Source organism: Hemiscyllium ocellatum, chromosome 49 (assembly GCF_020745735.1).
Source record: "Hemiscyllium ocellatum isolate sHemOce1 chromosome 49, sHemOce1.pat.X.cur, whole genome shotgun sequence".
Classification (NCBI taxonomy): domain Eukaryota; kingdom Metazoa; phylum Chordata; class Chondrichthyes; order Orectolobiformes; family Hemiscylliidae; genus Hemiscyllium; species Hemiscyllium ocellatum.
This window is the reverse complement of record NC_083449.1, coordinates 12,996,779-13,010,887: the sequence shown is the minus strand read 5'-3', so window position 1 is coordinate 13,010,887 and position 14,109 is coordinate 12,996,779. Positions and strand designations below refer to the sequence as shown.

The window sequence follows — 14,109 nt, the reverse complement described above, 5'->3', positions numbered from 1 at the left end:
CGAGGACCTCTTCATCTGCACCGTGTGTGGTCTCAGCTTTGATGGCACTGGCAGCTTTGCCAAGCACCAGCTCACCCACCTGGGAGACAAACCCTTTCAGTGCTCACACTGCGCCAAGTCCTTCACAGACTGGGTTCACTTGGCACAGCACCGGCAGGTCCACACCGGAGAGAGCCCTTTCAAGTGTCCTGTCTGTGGTGCGTGCTTCAGTGACCTCTCCAATTTCTCACTCCACCACCGCACCCACTTCAGCTAGAAACAGACCCAGTGCCACCGACATTGTCCCCTACCCTCTCACTGAGACACTAACGCACACACGCATTCTCTCACACACACATGCTTTCTCTCACACTCACATTCAAAGACACGTTCACTCTCACACTCTCATTCACACGCACACACACACACAGTCTCACACATACACATTCACAGGCACACTCACACACACAAATTGACATACAAGCTCTCACTCATTCGTTCATTCACACACACACACCTTCACAGACAAACTCACTCACTGACACATACACAAACACTCACACATACTCTCAACCATACAGAGGCACACATTCACACTCAAACGCACACTCATATGCACTCTCACAGACACACACACACTGGCACACATACTCATACACTCTCAACACAGACAGCCACACATGCTCATACACACAACACACACACAAACACTTACACACTCAGTCACTGTCTCTCCCACACACACACACTCACTCATACACACTCAGTCACACTGAGGAGTGGGGTGGATGGTGGAGAGGACATAGGAGCAAGGGATTTTCTGGAGGATTAGAGATGGACTGTCAGGGAGGGTGAAAGATTGGCTGTGATTACATAGGGAGGGATTCACCAGGACAGTGGCCACCTTGCAGCCTTGGGGACTGCAGCTAAGAGCAGCAAGTCCATTCCAGTCAGCAGACAGAGACAGGCAGATGAGAGAATACAGTTGCACTGTCTCCCTGCCCTGGGTATCTCAGCAACACTGGGGACGTCACATTTGTACCAGAACTCCATTAAATGTATCAACTGGCTGAGGTTGTGTAATTAACATCAAATACAAACAGGAAGTGAACCATGTTTTAGAGTGTCTGTCTGCCTCAATATTTCTGGGCATCACTGTGTCTGTATGGATGGACATATTCCCCCAGGTACCTGTTATTCTATACATAAACCATTCCAAACCCCTCGATTAGATTCCAGTCTGTAACGTCCTCCCAGATATCTGCTAATCTGTGTATAAACCACCCCGAACCCTTCAATTAGATTCCAGTCTGTAACTCCCTCCCAGGGTATCTGTTATTCTGTATATAAACCACCCTGAATCCCTCAATTAGATTCCAATCTGTAACTCCCTCCTGGGTATCTGTTATTCTGTATATAAACCACCCCGAACCCCTCGATTAGATTCCAGTCTGTAACTCTCTCCCGGGGTATCTGTTATTCTGTATATAAACCACCCCGAACCCCTCGATTAGATTCCAGTCTGTAACTCCCTCCCGGGGTATCTGTTATTCTGTATATAAACCCCACCCCGAACCCCTCGATTAGATTCCAGTCTGTAACTCCCTCCCGGGGTATCTGTTAATCTGTATATAAACCACCCCGAACCCCTCGATTAGATTCCAGTCTGTAACTCTCTCCCGGGGTATCTGTTATTCTGTATATAAACCACCCCGAACCCCTCGATTAGATTCCAGTCTGTAACTCCCTCCTGTGGTATCTGTTATTCTGTATATAAATCACCCCGAACTCCTTGATTAGATTCCAGTCTGTAACTCCCTCCCGGGGTATCTGTTATTCTGGATATAGACCACCACAAACCCCTCGATTAGATTCCAGTCTGTAACTCCCTCCCGGGGAATCTGTTATTCTGTATATAAACTACCCCAAACCCTTCGATTAGATCCCAGTCTGTAACTCCCTCCCGGGGTATCTGTTATTCTGTATATACACCACCCCGAACCCCTCAATTAGATTCCAGTCTGTAACTCTCTCCCGGGGTATCTGTTATTCTGTATATAAACTGCCCCGAACCCCTCGATTAGATTCCAGTCTGTAACTCCCTCCCGGAGTATCTTTAATCTGTGTATAAACCCCACCCCGAACCCCTCGATTAGATTCCAGTCTGTAACTCCCTCCCGGAGTATCTTTAATCTGTGTATAAACCCCACCCCGAACCCCTCGATTAGATTCCAGTCTGTAACTCCCTCCCGGGGTATCTGTTATTCTGGATATAAACCACCCCGAACCCCTCGATTAGATTCCAGTCTGTAACTCCCTCCCGGAGTATCTTTAATCTGTGTATAAACCCCACCCCGAACCCCTCGATTAGATTCCAGTCTGTAACTCCCTCCTGGAGTATCTTTAATCTGTGTATAAACCACCCTGAACCCCTCAATTTGATTCCGGTCTGTAACTCACTCCCGGGAATGCCAGTCCTGCCATCCCAGGATACAGACTGGAACCTTTGCTACACTCCCTCCATAGCCAGAACATTCTTCTTCGGATGGGGAGACCCCTAAATAGTGTACATAATATTTCAGGTGTGGCCTCACCTTGGACAAAGACAGCAGGATATCCCTGCTCCTGTACTCGATTCCTCTTGCTATGACGGCCAACACCTATTGGCTTTCTTCACTGCCCGCCGACCCTTTTCCCAAACTATCGGCATTCCTGGTGGGAACCTCAAGTTCCACATCAAACTCCACCTGCTGTGCCTTTTCCCACTGTCCAAATCACACTGCAGCATCTCTGCCTCCTCCTCACAGCTCACCTCACAGACCAACTTTGTGTTTGAAACTTGGGAGGGGGGGGGTGGGGCAGGAGAATGCCATTCGGTTTTTCTATCCCAGTCTGGCCATTCAATACGATGGTAAAAACAAGGACTGCAGATGCTGGAAACCAGATTCTGGATTAGTGGTGCTGGAAAAGCACAGCAGTTCAGGCAACATCCGAGGATATTTTCCAGCACCACCAATCCAGAACCATTCAATACAATGATGGCTGAACTTGCAACTCCATCACCTGTGGTATGCTTTCTCCTGTAAATCACATTCAATTTAGTTCGATTCTGTTGGACCGGCCACGCACACTGTCCCAACCACCTTGTGTTAACCTCCTGCCTTGTTTTGTTTACGAGCGTGGGGGTTTAAAATGTGGATGAAAGTTTAAAAAGGACCTGAGGGGGAATATTTTCATGCAGAGGGTGGAGCGTGTATGGAATAAGCTACCAGGTTGTGAAGGTGGGTATAATTGTGACATTTAAAAGGCACTTTAATGTGTACCTGAATAAGAAAGGTTTAAGAGGGATGTGGGCCAAGTGCTGGAAAACGGGACCTGGTCAAATTGGGATATCTGGTCAACCCTAAGTTGCTGTATGACTCCAAGTCTGTTCTCTTGGTCTGTACTGAAGACTTGCTGAGAGTCCGGAACCCCTCAGTCAGCTGAAAAGGAGTGCCAACAGGCTTTCATTTGAAGATATAAGCTCTTGAAAGAAGGCAGGAAAATCCCAAGTGAATGTGAGCTTCTTCCCTTTGCTTCACCCTGTTAAAGCTGCCCACTCTCCTGGTATACCACTAACAGGGTCTGAGCTGCAAGCCCTCATCGATCAAGCCAACAACAACATGTAGAAGGTCATCAGGGAGACCAGTGGACTCTTGGCGGTTGTTTCAAAGGGAGTGGGGTTGAAACATTGGGAGGTTTTTTTGCTAAAACAAGACAATAGTCAGACCACAGCAGGGATCCTGTGAACAGTTGTACTGAACATGAATTTGAAGGGACTGTCTCTTGAGGTGGAGGCTGAGTTGGGTGGGCCTGTCTGTACTGGAGTTTAGAAAAATGAGATACAACCTTTACTGAAATAGAATATTCACAATATGACTTGACAGGGAAGATGCTGGGAAGCATCCTCTCAGATCCTCTGTCAATTCCCACCCCTTTAGGATAGTCTGTGTTTCAAATAGATCACCTTCTCATTCTTCTAAACATCAAATGGAAACAGGACCAACCTGTCTGACCTTTACACTGAAGACAGAAACCCCTGCGCAACCTCCATCCCAGGGGTCATTCAAGTGAAACTTGTATGAACCGTCTCCAGTGTTTGGATAATCTGTTAAAATGTGTAGCTGGTAGCCTCTTCTCGAGCTCCGTCTTTGCTGCCTGCCATTTTCCTACCAACATGCAGCTAATTTCTCCATGCACGCTCTCCCCTCCCCTAATCGCCATCACCCAAACACCACACCCATGGTGCAGGACTCACTGCCCTTCCCCCCTTGTTCAAAAAGCACGGAAGCTGTTTGGTGAGAAACCCGGCTTTAATCTGACGTACAGAGGTGCTACGTGGTGCCTTGCTGTTGTTGTTGTAGTTGCTGTTTCAGTGCTACATCCAACACAGGGACAGACTCCCAGGGGTCGAGTCCCTGGAGGAATTAGGATGGTTCTGGTGTCAATGGGGCATGGTGTTGATGTTGGTGCTGATGGGGGTCCAGAGTTGGTGTCTGTTCTGGTGGGGGCTCGGTGTCGGTTCTGGTGGGGGCTCGGTGTCGGTGTTGGTTCTGGTGGGGACTTGGTGTTGGTGTCAATTCTGGTGGGGGCTCGGTGTTGGTGTTGGTCCTGATGGGGGCTCGGTGTTGGTATCAGTTCTGGTGAGGGCTTAGTGTTGCTGTGGTTCTGATGGGGGCTCAGTGTTGGTGTCAGTTCTGGTGGGGCTCGGTGTTGGTGTCTGTTCTGGTGGGGACTTGCTGTTGGTGTCAATTCTGGTGGGGGCACGGTGTTGGTATCAGTTCTGGTGGGGGCTTGGTGTCAGTCCTGGTGGGGGCTCCTGTTGGGGCTCGGTGTTGGTGTCGGTTCTGATGGGGCTTGGTGCTGGTGTTGGTTCTGGTGGGTGCTCGGTGTTGGTGTCGATTCTGGTGGGAGCTCGGTGTTGGTGTCAGTTCTGGTGGGGGCTCGGTGTTGGTGTCAGTTCTGGTGGGTGCTCGGTGTTGGTGTCAATTCTGGTGGGAGCACGGTGTTGGTGTCGGTTCTGGTGGGGGCACGGTGTTGGTGTTGGTTCTGGTGGGGGCACGGTGTTGGTGTCAGTTCTGGTGGGGGCTCGGTGTTGGTTCTGGTGGGGGCACGGTGTTGGTGTTGGTTCTGGTGGGGGCACGGTGTTGGTGTCAGTTCTGGTGGGGGCTCGGTGTTGGTTCTGGTGGGGGCACGGTGTTGGTGTTGGTTCTGGTGGGGGCACGGTGTTGGTGTTGGTTCTGATGAGAGCTCGGTGTTGGTGCCGGTTCTGGTGGGACCCCGGTGTTGGTGTTGGTGTTGGTTCTAGTGGTGGCTAGGTTTTGGCGTCGGTTCTGATGGGGGCTTGGTGTTGGTTTTGTTTCTGGTGGGGGCTCAGCATTGGTTCTGGTGTGTGCTTGGTGTTGGTGTCAGTTCTGGTGGGGGCTTGGAGTTGGTTCTGGTGGGGGCTCGGTGTTGGTGTTGGTCCTGATGGGGCTTGGTGTTGGTGTTGGTTCTGGTGGGGCTTGGTATGGGTGTTGGTTCTGGTGGGGCTCGGTGTTGGTGTCAGTTCTGGTGGGGGCTTGGTGTTGGTGTCGGTTTTGTTTCTGGTGGGGGCTCGGTGTTGGTGTCAGTTCTGGTGGGGGCTCGGTGTTGGTGTTGGTTCTGGTGGGGGCTCGGTGTTGGTGTCGGTTCTGCTCGGGGATTGGTGTTGGGGTCGGTTATGATGGGAGCTTGGTGTTGGTGTCAGTTCTGGTGGGAGCCCGGTGTTGGCATCGGTTCTGATGGGGGCTCGGTGTTGGTATTGGTTCTGATGGGGGCTCAGTGTTGGTATCAGTTCTGATGGGGGCTCAGTGTTGGTTCTGGTGGGGCTCGGTGTTGGTATCAGTTCTGGTGGGGGCTCAGTGTTGGTATTGGTTCTGATGGGGGCTCAGTGTTGGTATCAGTTCTGATGGGGGCTCAGTGTTGGTTCTGGTGGGGCTCGGTGTTGGTGTCAGTTCTGGTGGGGGCTCAGTGTTGGTATTGGTTCTGATGGGGGCTCAGTGTTGGTTCTGGTAGGGGCTTGGTGTCGGTTCTGGTGAGGGCTTGGTGTTGGTTTTGTTTCTGGTGGGGCTCAGTGTTGGTTCTGGTGTGTGCTCGGTGTTGATGTCGGTTCTGGTGCTGGCTTGGTGTTGGTGTCAGTTCTGGTGTGTGCTCAGTGTTGGTGTCAGTTCTGGTGGGAGCTTGGAGTTGGTTCTGGTGGGGGCTCGATGTTGGTGTCGGTTCTGATGGGGCTCGGTGTTGGTGTCGTTTCTGATGGGGCTTGGTGTTGGTGTAGGTTCTGATGGGGCTCGGTGTTGGTGTCGGTTCTGGTGGGGGCTCGGTATTGGTGTCGGTTCTGGTGGGGGCTTGGTGTTGGTGTGAGTTCTGCACGGGGATTGGTGTTGGTGTCAGTTATGGTGTGAGCTTGGTGTTGGTGTCGGTTTTGGTGTGGTGCTCGGTATTGGTGTCGATTCTGGTGGGGGCTCGGTGTTGGTGTGGGTTCTGGTGGGTGCTCAGTGTTGGTGTCGGTTCTGGTGGGGGCTCGGTGTTGGTGTTGGTTCTGGTGGGGGCTCAGTGTTGGTGTCGGTTCTGGTGGGGGCTCAGTGTTGGTATCGGTTCTGGTTGGGGCTCAGTATTGGTGTTGGTTCTGGTGGGGGCTTGGTATTGGTGCCGATTCTGTTGGGGGCTCGGTGTTGGTGCCGATTCTGTTGGGGGCTCGGTGTTGGTATCGGTTCTGGTGGGTGCTTGGTGTTGGTTCTGGTGGGGGCTCGGTGTTGGTGTCGGTTTTGTTTCTGGTGGGGGCTCGGTGTTGGTGTCAGTTCTGCTCGGGGATTGGTGTTGGTGTCGGTTATGATGGGAGCTTCGTGTTGGTGTCAGTTCTGGTGGGAGCCCGGTGTTGGTATCGGTTCTGATGGGGGCTCAGTGTTGGTTTTGGTGGGGGCTCAGTGTTGGTATCGGTTCTGATGGGGGCTCAGTGTTGTTTCTGGTGGGGGCTTGGTGTCGGTTCTGGTGGGACCCCGGTGTTGATGTCGGTTCTGGTGGTGGCTTGGTGTTGGTTTTGTTTCTGGTGGGGCTCAGTGTTGGTTCTGGTGTGTGCTCGGTGTTGGTGTCAGTTCTGGTGGGGGCTTGGAGTTGGTTCTGGTGGGGGCTCGATATTGGTGTCGGTTCTCATGGGGCTTGGTGTTGGTGTAGGTTCTGGTGGGGGCTCGGTGTTGGTGTCGGTTCTGGTGGGAGCTCGGTGTTGGTGTCAGTTCTGGGGTGGTGCTCGGTATTGGTGTCGATTCTGGTGGGGGCTCGGTGTTGGTGTCGGTTCTTGTGGGTGCTCAGTGTTGGTGTCGATTCTGGTGGAGGCTCGGTGTTGGTGACGGTTCTGGTGGGGGCTCGGTGTTGATGTCGATTCTGGTGGGGGCTCGGTATTGGTGTCAGTTCTGGTGGGGGCTCGGTGTTGGTGTTGGTTCTGGTGGATGCTCGGTGTTGGTGTTTGTTCTGGTGGGGGCTCGGTGTTGGTTCTGGTGGGAGCCCGGTGTTGGTGTTGGTGTTGGTTCTGGTGGGGGCTCAGTACTGGTGTCGGTTCTGGTGGGGGCTCGGTGTTGGTTCTGGTGGGAGCCCGGTGTTGGTGTTGGTTCTGGTGGGGGCTCAGTACTGGTGTCGGTTCTGGTGGGGGCTCGGTGTTGGTATCGGTTCTGGTGGGGGCACGGTGTTGGTGTTGGTTCTGGTGGGGGCTCGGTGTTGGTGTTGGTTCTGGTGGGGGCTCGGTGTTGGTGTTGGTTCTGGTGGGTGCTCGGTGTTGGTGTTGGTTCTGGTGGGGGCTCGGTGTTGGTTCTGGTGGGAGCCCGGTGTTGGTGTTGGTTCTGGTGGGGTCTCAGTACTGGTGTCGGTTCTGGTGGGGGCTCGGTGTTGGTGTCGGTTCTGGTGAGAGCTCGGTGTTGGTGTCAGTTCTGGGGTGGTGCTCGGTATTGGTGTCGATTCTGGTGGGGGCTCGGTGTTGGTGTCGGTTCTGGTGGGTGCTCAGTGTTGGTGTCGATTCTGGTGGAGGCTCGGTGTTGGTTCTGGTGGGAGCCCGGTGTTGGTGTTGGTTCTGGTGGGGGCTCGGTGTTGGTGACGGTTCTGGTGGGTGCTCGGTGTTGGTGTTGGTTCTGGTGGGGGCTCGGTGTTGATGTCGATTCTGGTGGGGGCTCGGTATTGGTGTTGGTTCTGGTGGGGGCTCAGTACTGGTGTCGGTTCTGGTGGGGGCTCGGTGTTGGTGTTGGTTCTGGTGGGGGCTCGGTGTTGGTTCTGGTGGGAGCCCGGTGTTGGTGTTGGTTCTGGTGGGGGCTCAGTACTGGTGTCGGTTCTGGTGGGGGCTCGGTGTTGGTATCGGTTCTGGTGGGGGCACGGTGTTGGTGTTGGTTCTGGTGGGGGCTCAGTGTTGGTGTTGGTTCTGGTGGGGGCTCGGTGTTGGTGTTGGTTCTGGTGGGTGCTCGGTGTTGGTGTTGGTTCTGGTGGGGGCTCGGTGTTGGTTCTGGTGGGAGCCCGGTGTTGGTGTTGGTTCTGGTGGGGGCTCAGTACTGGTGTCGGTTCTGGTTTGGGCTCGGTGTTGGTGTCGGTTCTGGTGGGAGCTCGGTGTTGGTGTCGGTTCTGGTGGGGTTCAGTGTTGGTGTCAGTTCTGATGGGGGCTCGGCATTGGTGTTGTTTCTGGTGAGTGTTGGCTCTGGTGGTATGTTCTCATGGCAGAGTGTCCTGGTCGGATGGGCCGAGGGCCCAGTGCCGGCGGTGATGGCATGCCCAATGCCGGCGGTGGATGTGCCGGTGCCGTGAGAGATTGGAGGACTGGTTGAAGCCCTTGCCACAGAGCAGGCACCGAAAGGGCCTCTCGCCAGTGTGGACGCGCTGGTGTTGCTCCAGGCTCGACATCCGGTTGAAGTCCTTGCCGCAGAGCAGGCACCGGAAGGGCCGCTCCCCGGTGTGGATGCGCCTGTGCCGTGCCAGGTTGGATGACTGGGTGAAGGACTTGCCACACTCGCCACACCGGTGCCAGCGCTCCCCAGTGTGCACCAGCCGGTGCCGTCGGAGGTCGGAGGCCTGGCGGAAACATTTGCCACAGCACGGGCAGCCATGCGCTGGCTGGAGGGCGTGTGTGCGGCAGTGGCGTGCTAGGTTGGACGAGCGGCTGAAACCCTTGCCACAGGTGGCACAGCAGTGGCTGGCGTGGACCCTCTGGTGCAAGGAGAATGGCGATGCCCCGGTCACACCGCGCCCACACACCGAGCAAATGTACACCTCCTCCTCTTCCCCAGTTCCAGCAACTAGCAACTCCCCAGGCTGCTCAGGGACTGTCTCAGCCATGTCCGGTGCCTCCTGCTGGCCAGGAGCAGCAGAACACCCCATCGCCGCTGCAGTCAGCTCCTGTCGAACTGGCTCCCGGACACAAGTCAGCATCCTCTTACTGTCCCAGCTCCACCGGGGCCACAGCTTTCTCTTCATCACCTCTACAGCGGGACAGAGAGGAGAGGTGTCAGAAAGAGAGAGAAAAGCACACAGAGAGAGAAACAGAGAGAGAGAGAATGAGAGATGTCAGGGAGACTGAGAGAGTGAGGAAAACATAAAGGGAGGAGATGTCGGACAGGAACAGAGAGAAAGAGAGAGAGTGTGTGTGCGACAGAAAGAGAGAGGAGGAGGAGGAGAAATGTCAGACAGAGCCAGAGGGAGAGAGAAAGACACAGACAGAGAGAAAGAGAAAAGGACATTAGAGATAAAGTGAGAAAGAGAATGAGAGAGGGTGGGGCAAAGAGGCTAGGAGCTATGTCAGAATGAGAGATCATAAAGGAAAGACATCAGAGAGAGAGATAGAGAAGGGAAATGAGAGATATGAGAGACAGAGAAAGAGAATGGGGAAAGGAGATACCTAGATAGAGACAGAGGAGAAAGATGAGACAGGTGGGAGAAAGGAGAGAGATAGAGAGAACTGGCAGCCTCTCACACCAGTTCATGCTACAGTCTCCCGCTCTCTCTCTCTCCGCGATCCCTTTCCCACCATCTCCACTGAACGGTGCCCCCTCTCCCCCATTCTCAGGTTTTTTTTTTCTCTGCCCCTCCTTTCACAAGTTGAATTTTCTCCCATCTCTCTCATCTGGCTGAAGAAATTCTTCGATTGGTTTCACATGTTGACGCAACATCGAGGGCCGAAGGGCCTGTACTGCGTAGTAACATTATACGTTCAATGCAGTTCGAAACAGTCTTCCCTTCACTCTGAGGCTGTGCCCTCAGGTCCGAGTCTCGAACAGTCACAGAGATGTACTGCATGGAAACAGACCCTTCGGTCCAATTCATTCATGCTGACCAGATACTGTAAGTTACCACGTGGCCCATGTCCCTCTAAACCCTTCCTCTCCATGTTCCCCATCCAGATGCCTTTTAAATGTAATTGTACCAGCCTCCACCACTTCCTCTGGCAGCTCGTTTCTCACACACACACTGCCCTTTGCATGATAGGGGATTTGCTCCTCAGGTCCCCCTTAAATCCTTCCCCTTACACCTTAAACCTATAACCCCTAGGTTTGGACACTCCTGCCCTGAGGAAAAGACCTTGGCTAGTCACCCTATCCATGCCCCTCAGGATTTTATAAACCTCTATAAGGTCACCCCGCAGCCTTCAATGCTCCAAGGAAAATAGCCCCAGTCTATTCAACCTCTGCCTGTAGCTCAAACCCTTCTACTATTAATCTTCTTGTCCACTCTGTCCAGGCCTTTTGGTATTCTGTAAGTTGCAATCAGATTCTTCCTAATCCTTCTAAACTCCATCAAGTTCAGACTCAGAGTCCTCAACCTCTCCTCACACGTCAAGCTCTTCATCCCCAGGATCATTCTTGTATTCAAGGATCCCCTCCAAAGCCAGCATATCTTTCATTAGATAAGGGTCCAAAACAGCTCATAATACTCCAAATGCAATTTGACTAGAGTCTTACAGTACATTTCTGCTCTTGCATTCTATCCCTCCCAAAATGAATGATAACATTGAATTTGCCTTCCAGACCACCAAGTGAGCCTGCCTGTTCGCCTTCAGAGTGTTTTGAAAAAGGACTCCCAAGTACATTTTGTGCTCCAGGTTTCAGAAGCCTTTCATCATGTAGGAAATAGTCTAAGTTCTACTCCTTCCCCCCCACCAGTAGATCTCTCGGTCAAAATGCAGAGCCTGATCCCACACTTCCACGTTAAAATTGTAAATGCCGTTCGCCTGCTCGGTGTGTCAGCCCGGCAATGCCCTTGTTAAGGCCATGTCGCTATCTGCCACCCTGTCAGCTGGTACTAATGCCCACTCTCTTCAATATCACTTTGAGGGGGCACACCTGCATCATTCCTAACCATGCAAAGAACTTGCCCATCCCACATCCTTTCCAACCTTCAACAAAGGAATTTTTAAAAAATGCTGATGAATGGAAAAGATGGGGAGAGGAAAGTTTAAGCATTTTGCAAAACAAAAAGACCCATCTTCCCCCAAACCAATCTCCCCATCCCCACCCCTACAGACCTGGGCTGACTTTATTATTGTCTGCTTTCTTATGAAAATTAAAAAAAGGTTATTTTCCTGCGGGATTACAACAAACGTCGACCCTTCCAGACGGGGAAGTCTGCATTAGTGCCTGTGCATGCTTCTCCTTACCCGGGGGAAGCAGTCTGGGATTGCACCCCCTCCTCCACAAATCCCAGTCTCTCCTTCCCAGCTCCTGTGACAATGGCCGCCCGGCCGGCACTGCGCAAGCGCCTCGCAAACCTCGCCCGCCCACATGGCCGAGATAGACCGCTTTTCCGAGCGCAGGGCACTTTGGGTAACAAGACAGCCATTACTCCATTGTGCCTGATTCCCCTTTGAACTTCACTCTTTCATAGTATGTGTCCTCCCAGCTTTCAACCCCCCACCATTTCTTCTCTGATCAGAAGATAGTTAGGGAGGGAATCATCCATCCAAAGAGACCCTTTGGCCCATCAAATCTGTACCACCATAGTTACACCACCCCTGAAGAAGGGTCACTGGACGCGAAACTTTAACTTTCTTTGCACAGCTGCTGCCAGACCTGCTGAGTTCTCCAGAAATTTTTGTTTCTATTTGTAAATCTACACTAGTAGCACTTGCCTACCTGGACCCCATAGCCTTGAATGCTATGATAATTCAAAATGCTCATTCAAGTACTCTTGTAAGTAAGTGATTGTAAGTGTGAAAATAATTCAAAGTGCAGCGGATGAGGCCAAAACTGCGTTTTTTCATCTCCTCCTCATATCTCAGGGGGTAACATCAATTGGAGAAAACTGTTCTGTGTCTCCAAAGACATTGTTTGAAGGTCAAAACAACCGCACAACCTGGGGGAATCAACTATACATTGATTAGCCGAATCAGCTCGGTCAGGGTAGCCCCGAGAAGGAGTTTATTGAATCCACAATAATTTTCTTGAACAGTATGTAATGGAACTGTAAAGTGAGCAAGCTATCCTAGATCTGGTCCTGTGTAATGAGGCAGGAATAATTAATGATTTCATACTGAGGGATCCTCTTGGAAGGGTTGAATTTAGATTACAAATGGAAAGCGAGAAAATAAAATCCAATACCAGGGCCTTGTGCTTAAACAAAGGAGATACAATAGGTTGAAGGAGAAGTTGGCTAAAGTAGATGGGAAGCAAAGACATTATTGTGGGGCAATTGGCAAACAGTAGAGGATCTTCAGAACAATGTTTCAAAGTGCTCAGCAAAAGTATAAATGAATGAAAAGAAAGACTGTAAGAAAAGAAGTAATCTACCATGGGCATCTAAGAAAATAAAGGAGGCTTATCAAATTGAAAGAGAAGGCATACAACGTGTCCGAGATCAGCAGGAAACTAGAAGGTAGGGATAGCTTTAAAGGTCAACAGAAAGTCATGAAAAAAGCTGTAAAGAAAAGTCAGATAGGTTATGAGAATAAACTACGTCAGAATATAAAGATAGATAACAAATATTTCTATAAATAAATATAATGAAAAAGAGTGGATAAAGTAAACATTGGTCCTTTAGAGGATGAGAAGGGGCATTTAGTCACAGGATATGAGGAAATTGCTGAGGTATTAAATGGATATTCTGTGTTAGTCTTCACAGTGGAGGACATGAGTAACATGCCAGTGATTGACAAAGAGACGAGAGTAGGAGAGGAACTGGAAACAATTATTATCACAAAAGAGATGATGTTGACCAAGTTAATGGAGCTAAGGGTAGACAAATCTCCTGGCCCTGATGGAATGCATTCCAGGTTGCCAAAAGAGGTAGCAGGAGAAATAGCAAATGCACTTGTGGTAAATTTTCAAAATTCACTGGACTCTGGTGCAGTTCCAGCAGATTAGAAAACAGCAAATGTGATGCCACTGTTTAAAGAAAAGAGGTAGACAAAAGATGAGGAATTATAGACCAGTTAGCTTAACATCTATAGTGGGGAAGATGCTTGAGGCTATTATCAATTGTCCCATTGGGCAGGTGAGACATAGGTTTATGAAGGGCAGTTCATGCTTAACTAATCTACTGGAATTCTATAAAGACTTTATGAGCATGGTGGATAATGGGGACCCAGTAGATGTAGTGCATCTAGATTTTCACAGGCATTCAAAAGGCTGCTGCATAAGATAAAGATGCAAGGTGTTAAGGCAATGCATTAGCATGGATAGAGGATTGGTTAACTAACACGGAGCAAAGAGTGGGGATAAATGAGTGTTTTTCTGGTTGGCAATCGGTGACTAGTGTGCCTCAGAGATCAGTACTGGGACTGCAATTATTCACAATTTACACAGATTTAGAGTTGGGGACCACGTGTAGCGTGTCAAAATTTGTGGATGACACTATGATGAGTAGTAGAGCAAAGTGTGCAGAGGACTGTGAAGCTTTGCAAAAGGCCATAGATAGTTTAAGTGTGTGGCAGATGGAGTACAATGTTAATAAATGTGAAGTCACCCATTTTGGTAGGAATAGTAAAATATAAATTAACTGCAAAAACTGGTAAGAAATTGTAGCATGCTGTTGTGCAGAGGGATCTGAATGTCCTTCTGCATGAATCACAGGAGGTTGGTGTGCAGATGCAGCAGGAAGTTTGTCCATCATTGC

At 50.9% G+C, this 14,109-nt stretch overlaps 1 protein-coding gene across 1 annotated transcript; it reads right to left on the bottom strand.

Annotated features, from left to right (window-relative positions):
* Positions 1 to 6,840: 6,840 nt before the first annotated feature.
* On the bottom strand, positions 6,841 to 11,733 carry LOC132837344 (zinc finger protein 239-like). The gene is made up of 2 exons (XM_060857010.1): positions 11,657 to 11,733; positions 6,841 to 9,485 (listed from the first exon to the last, which is right to left on the bottom strand). The coding sequence occupies exon 2, from the start codon at positions 9,478 to 9,480 to the stop codon at positions 8,722 to 8,724; it is 759 nt and encodes a 252-aa protein (XP_060712993.1). The 5' UTR covers positions 9,481 to 9,485; positions 11,657 to 11,733; the 3' UTR covers positions 6,841 to 8,721.
* Between the last annotated feature and the right edge of the window lie 2,376 nt (positions 11,734 to 14,109).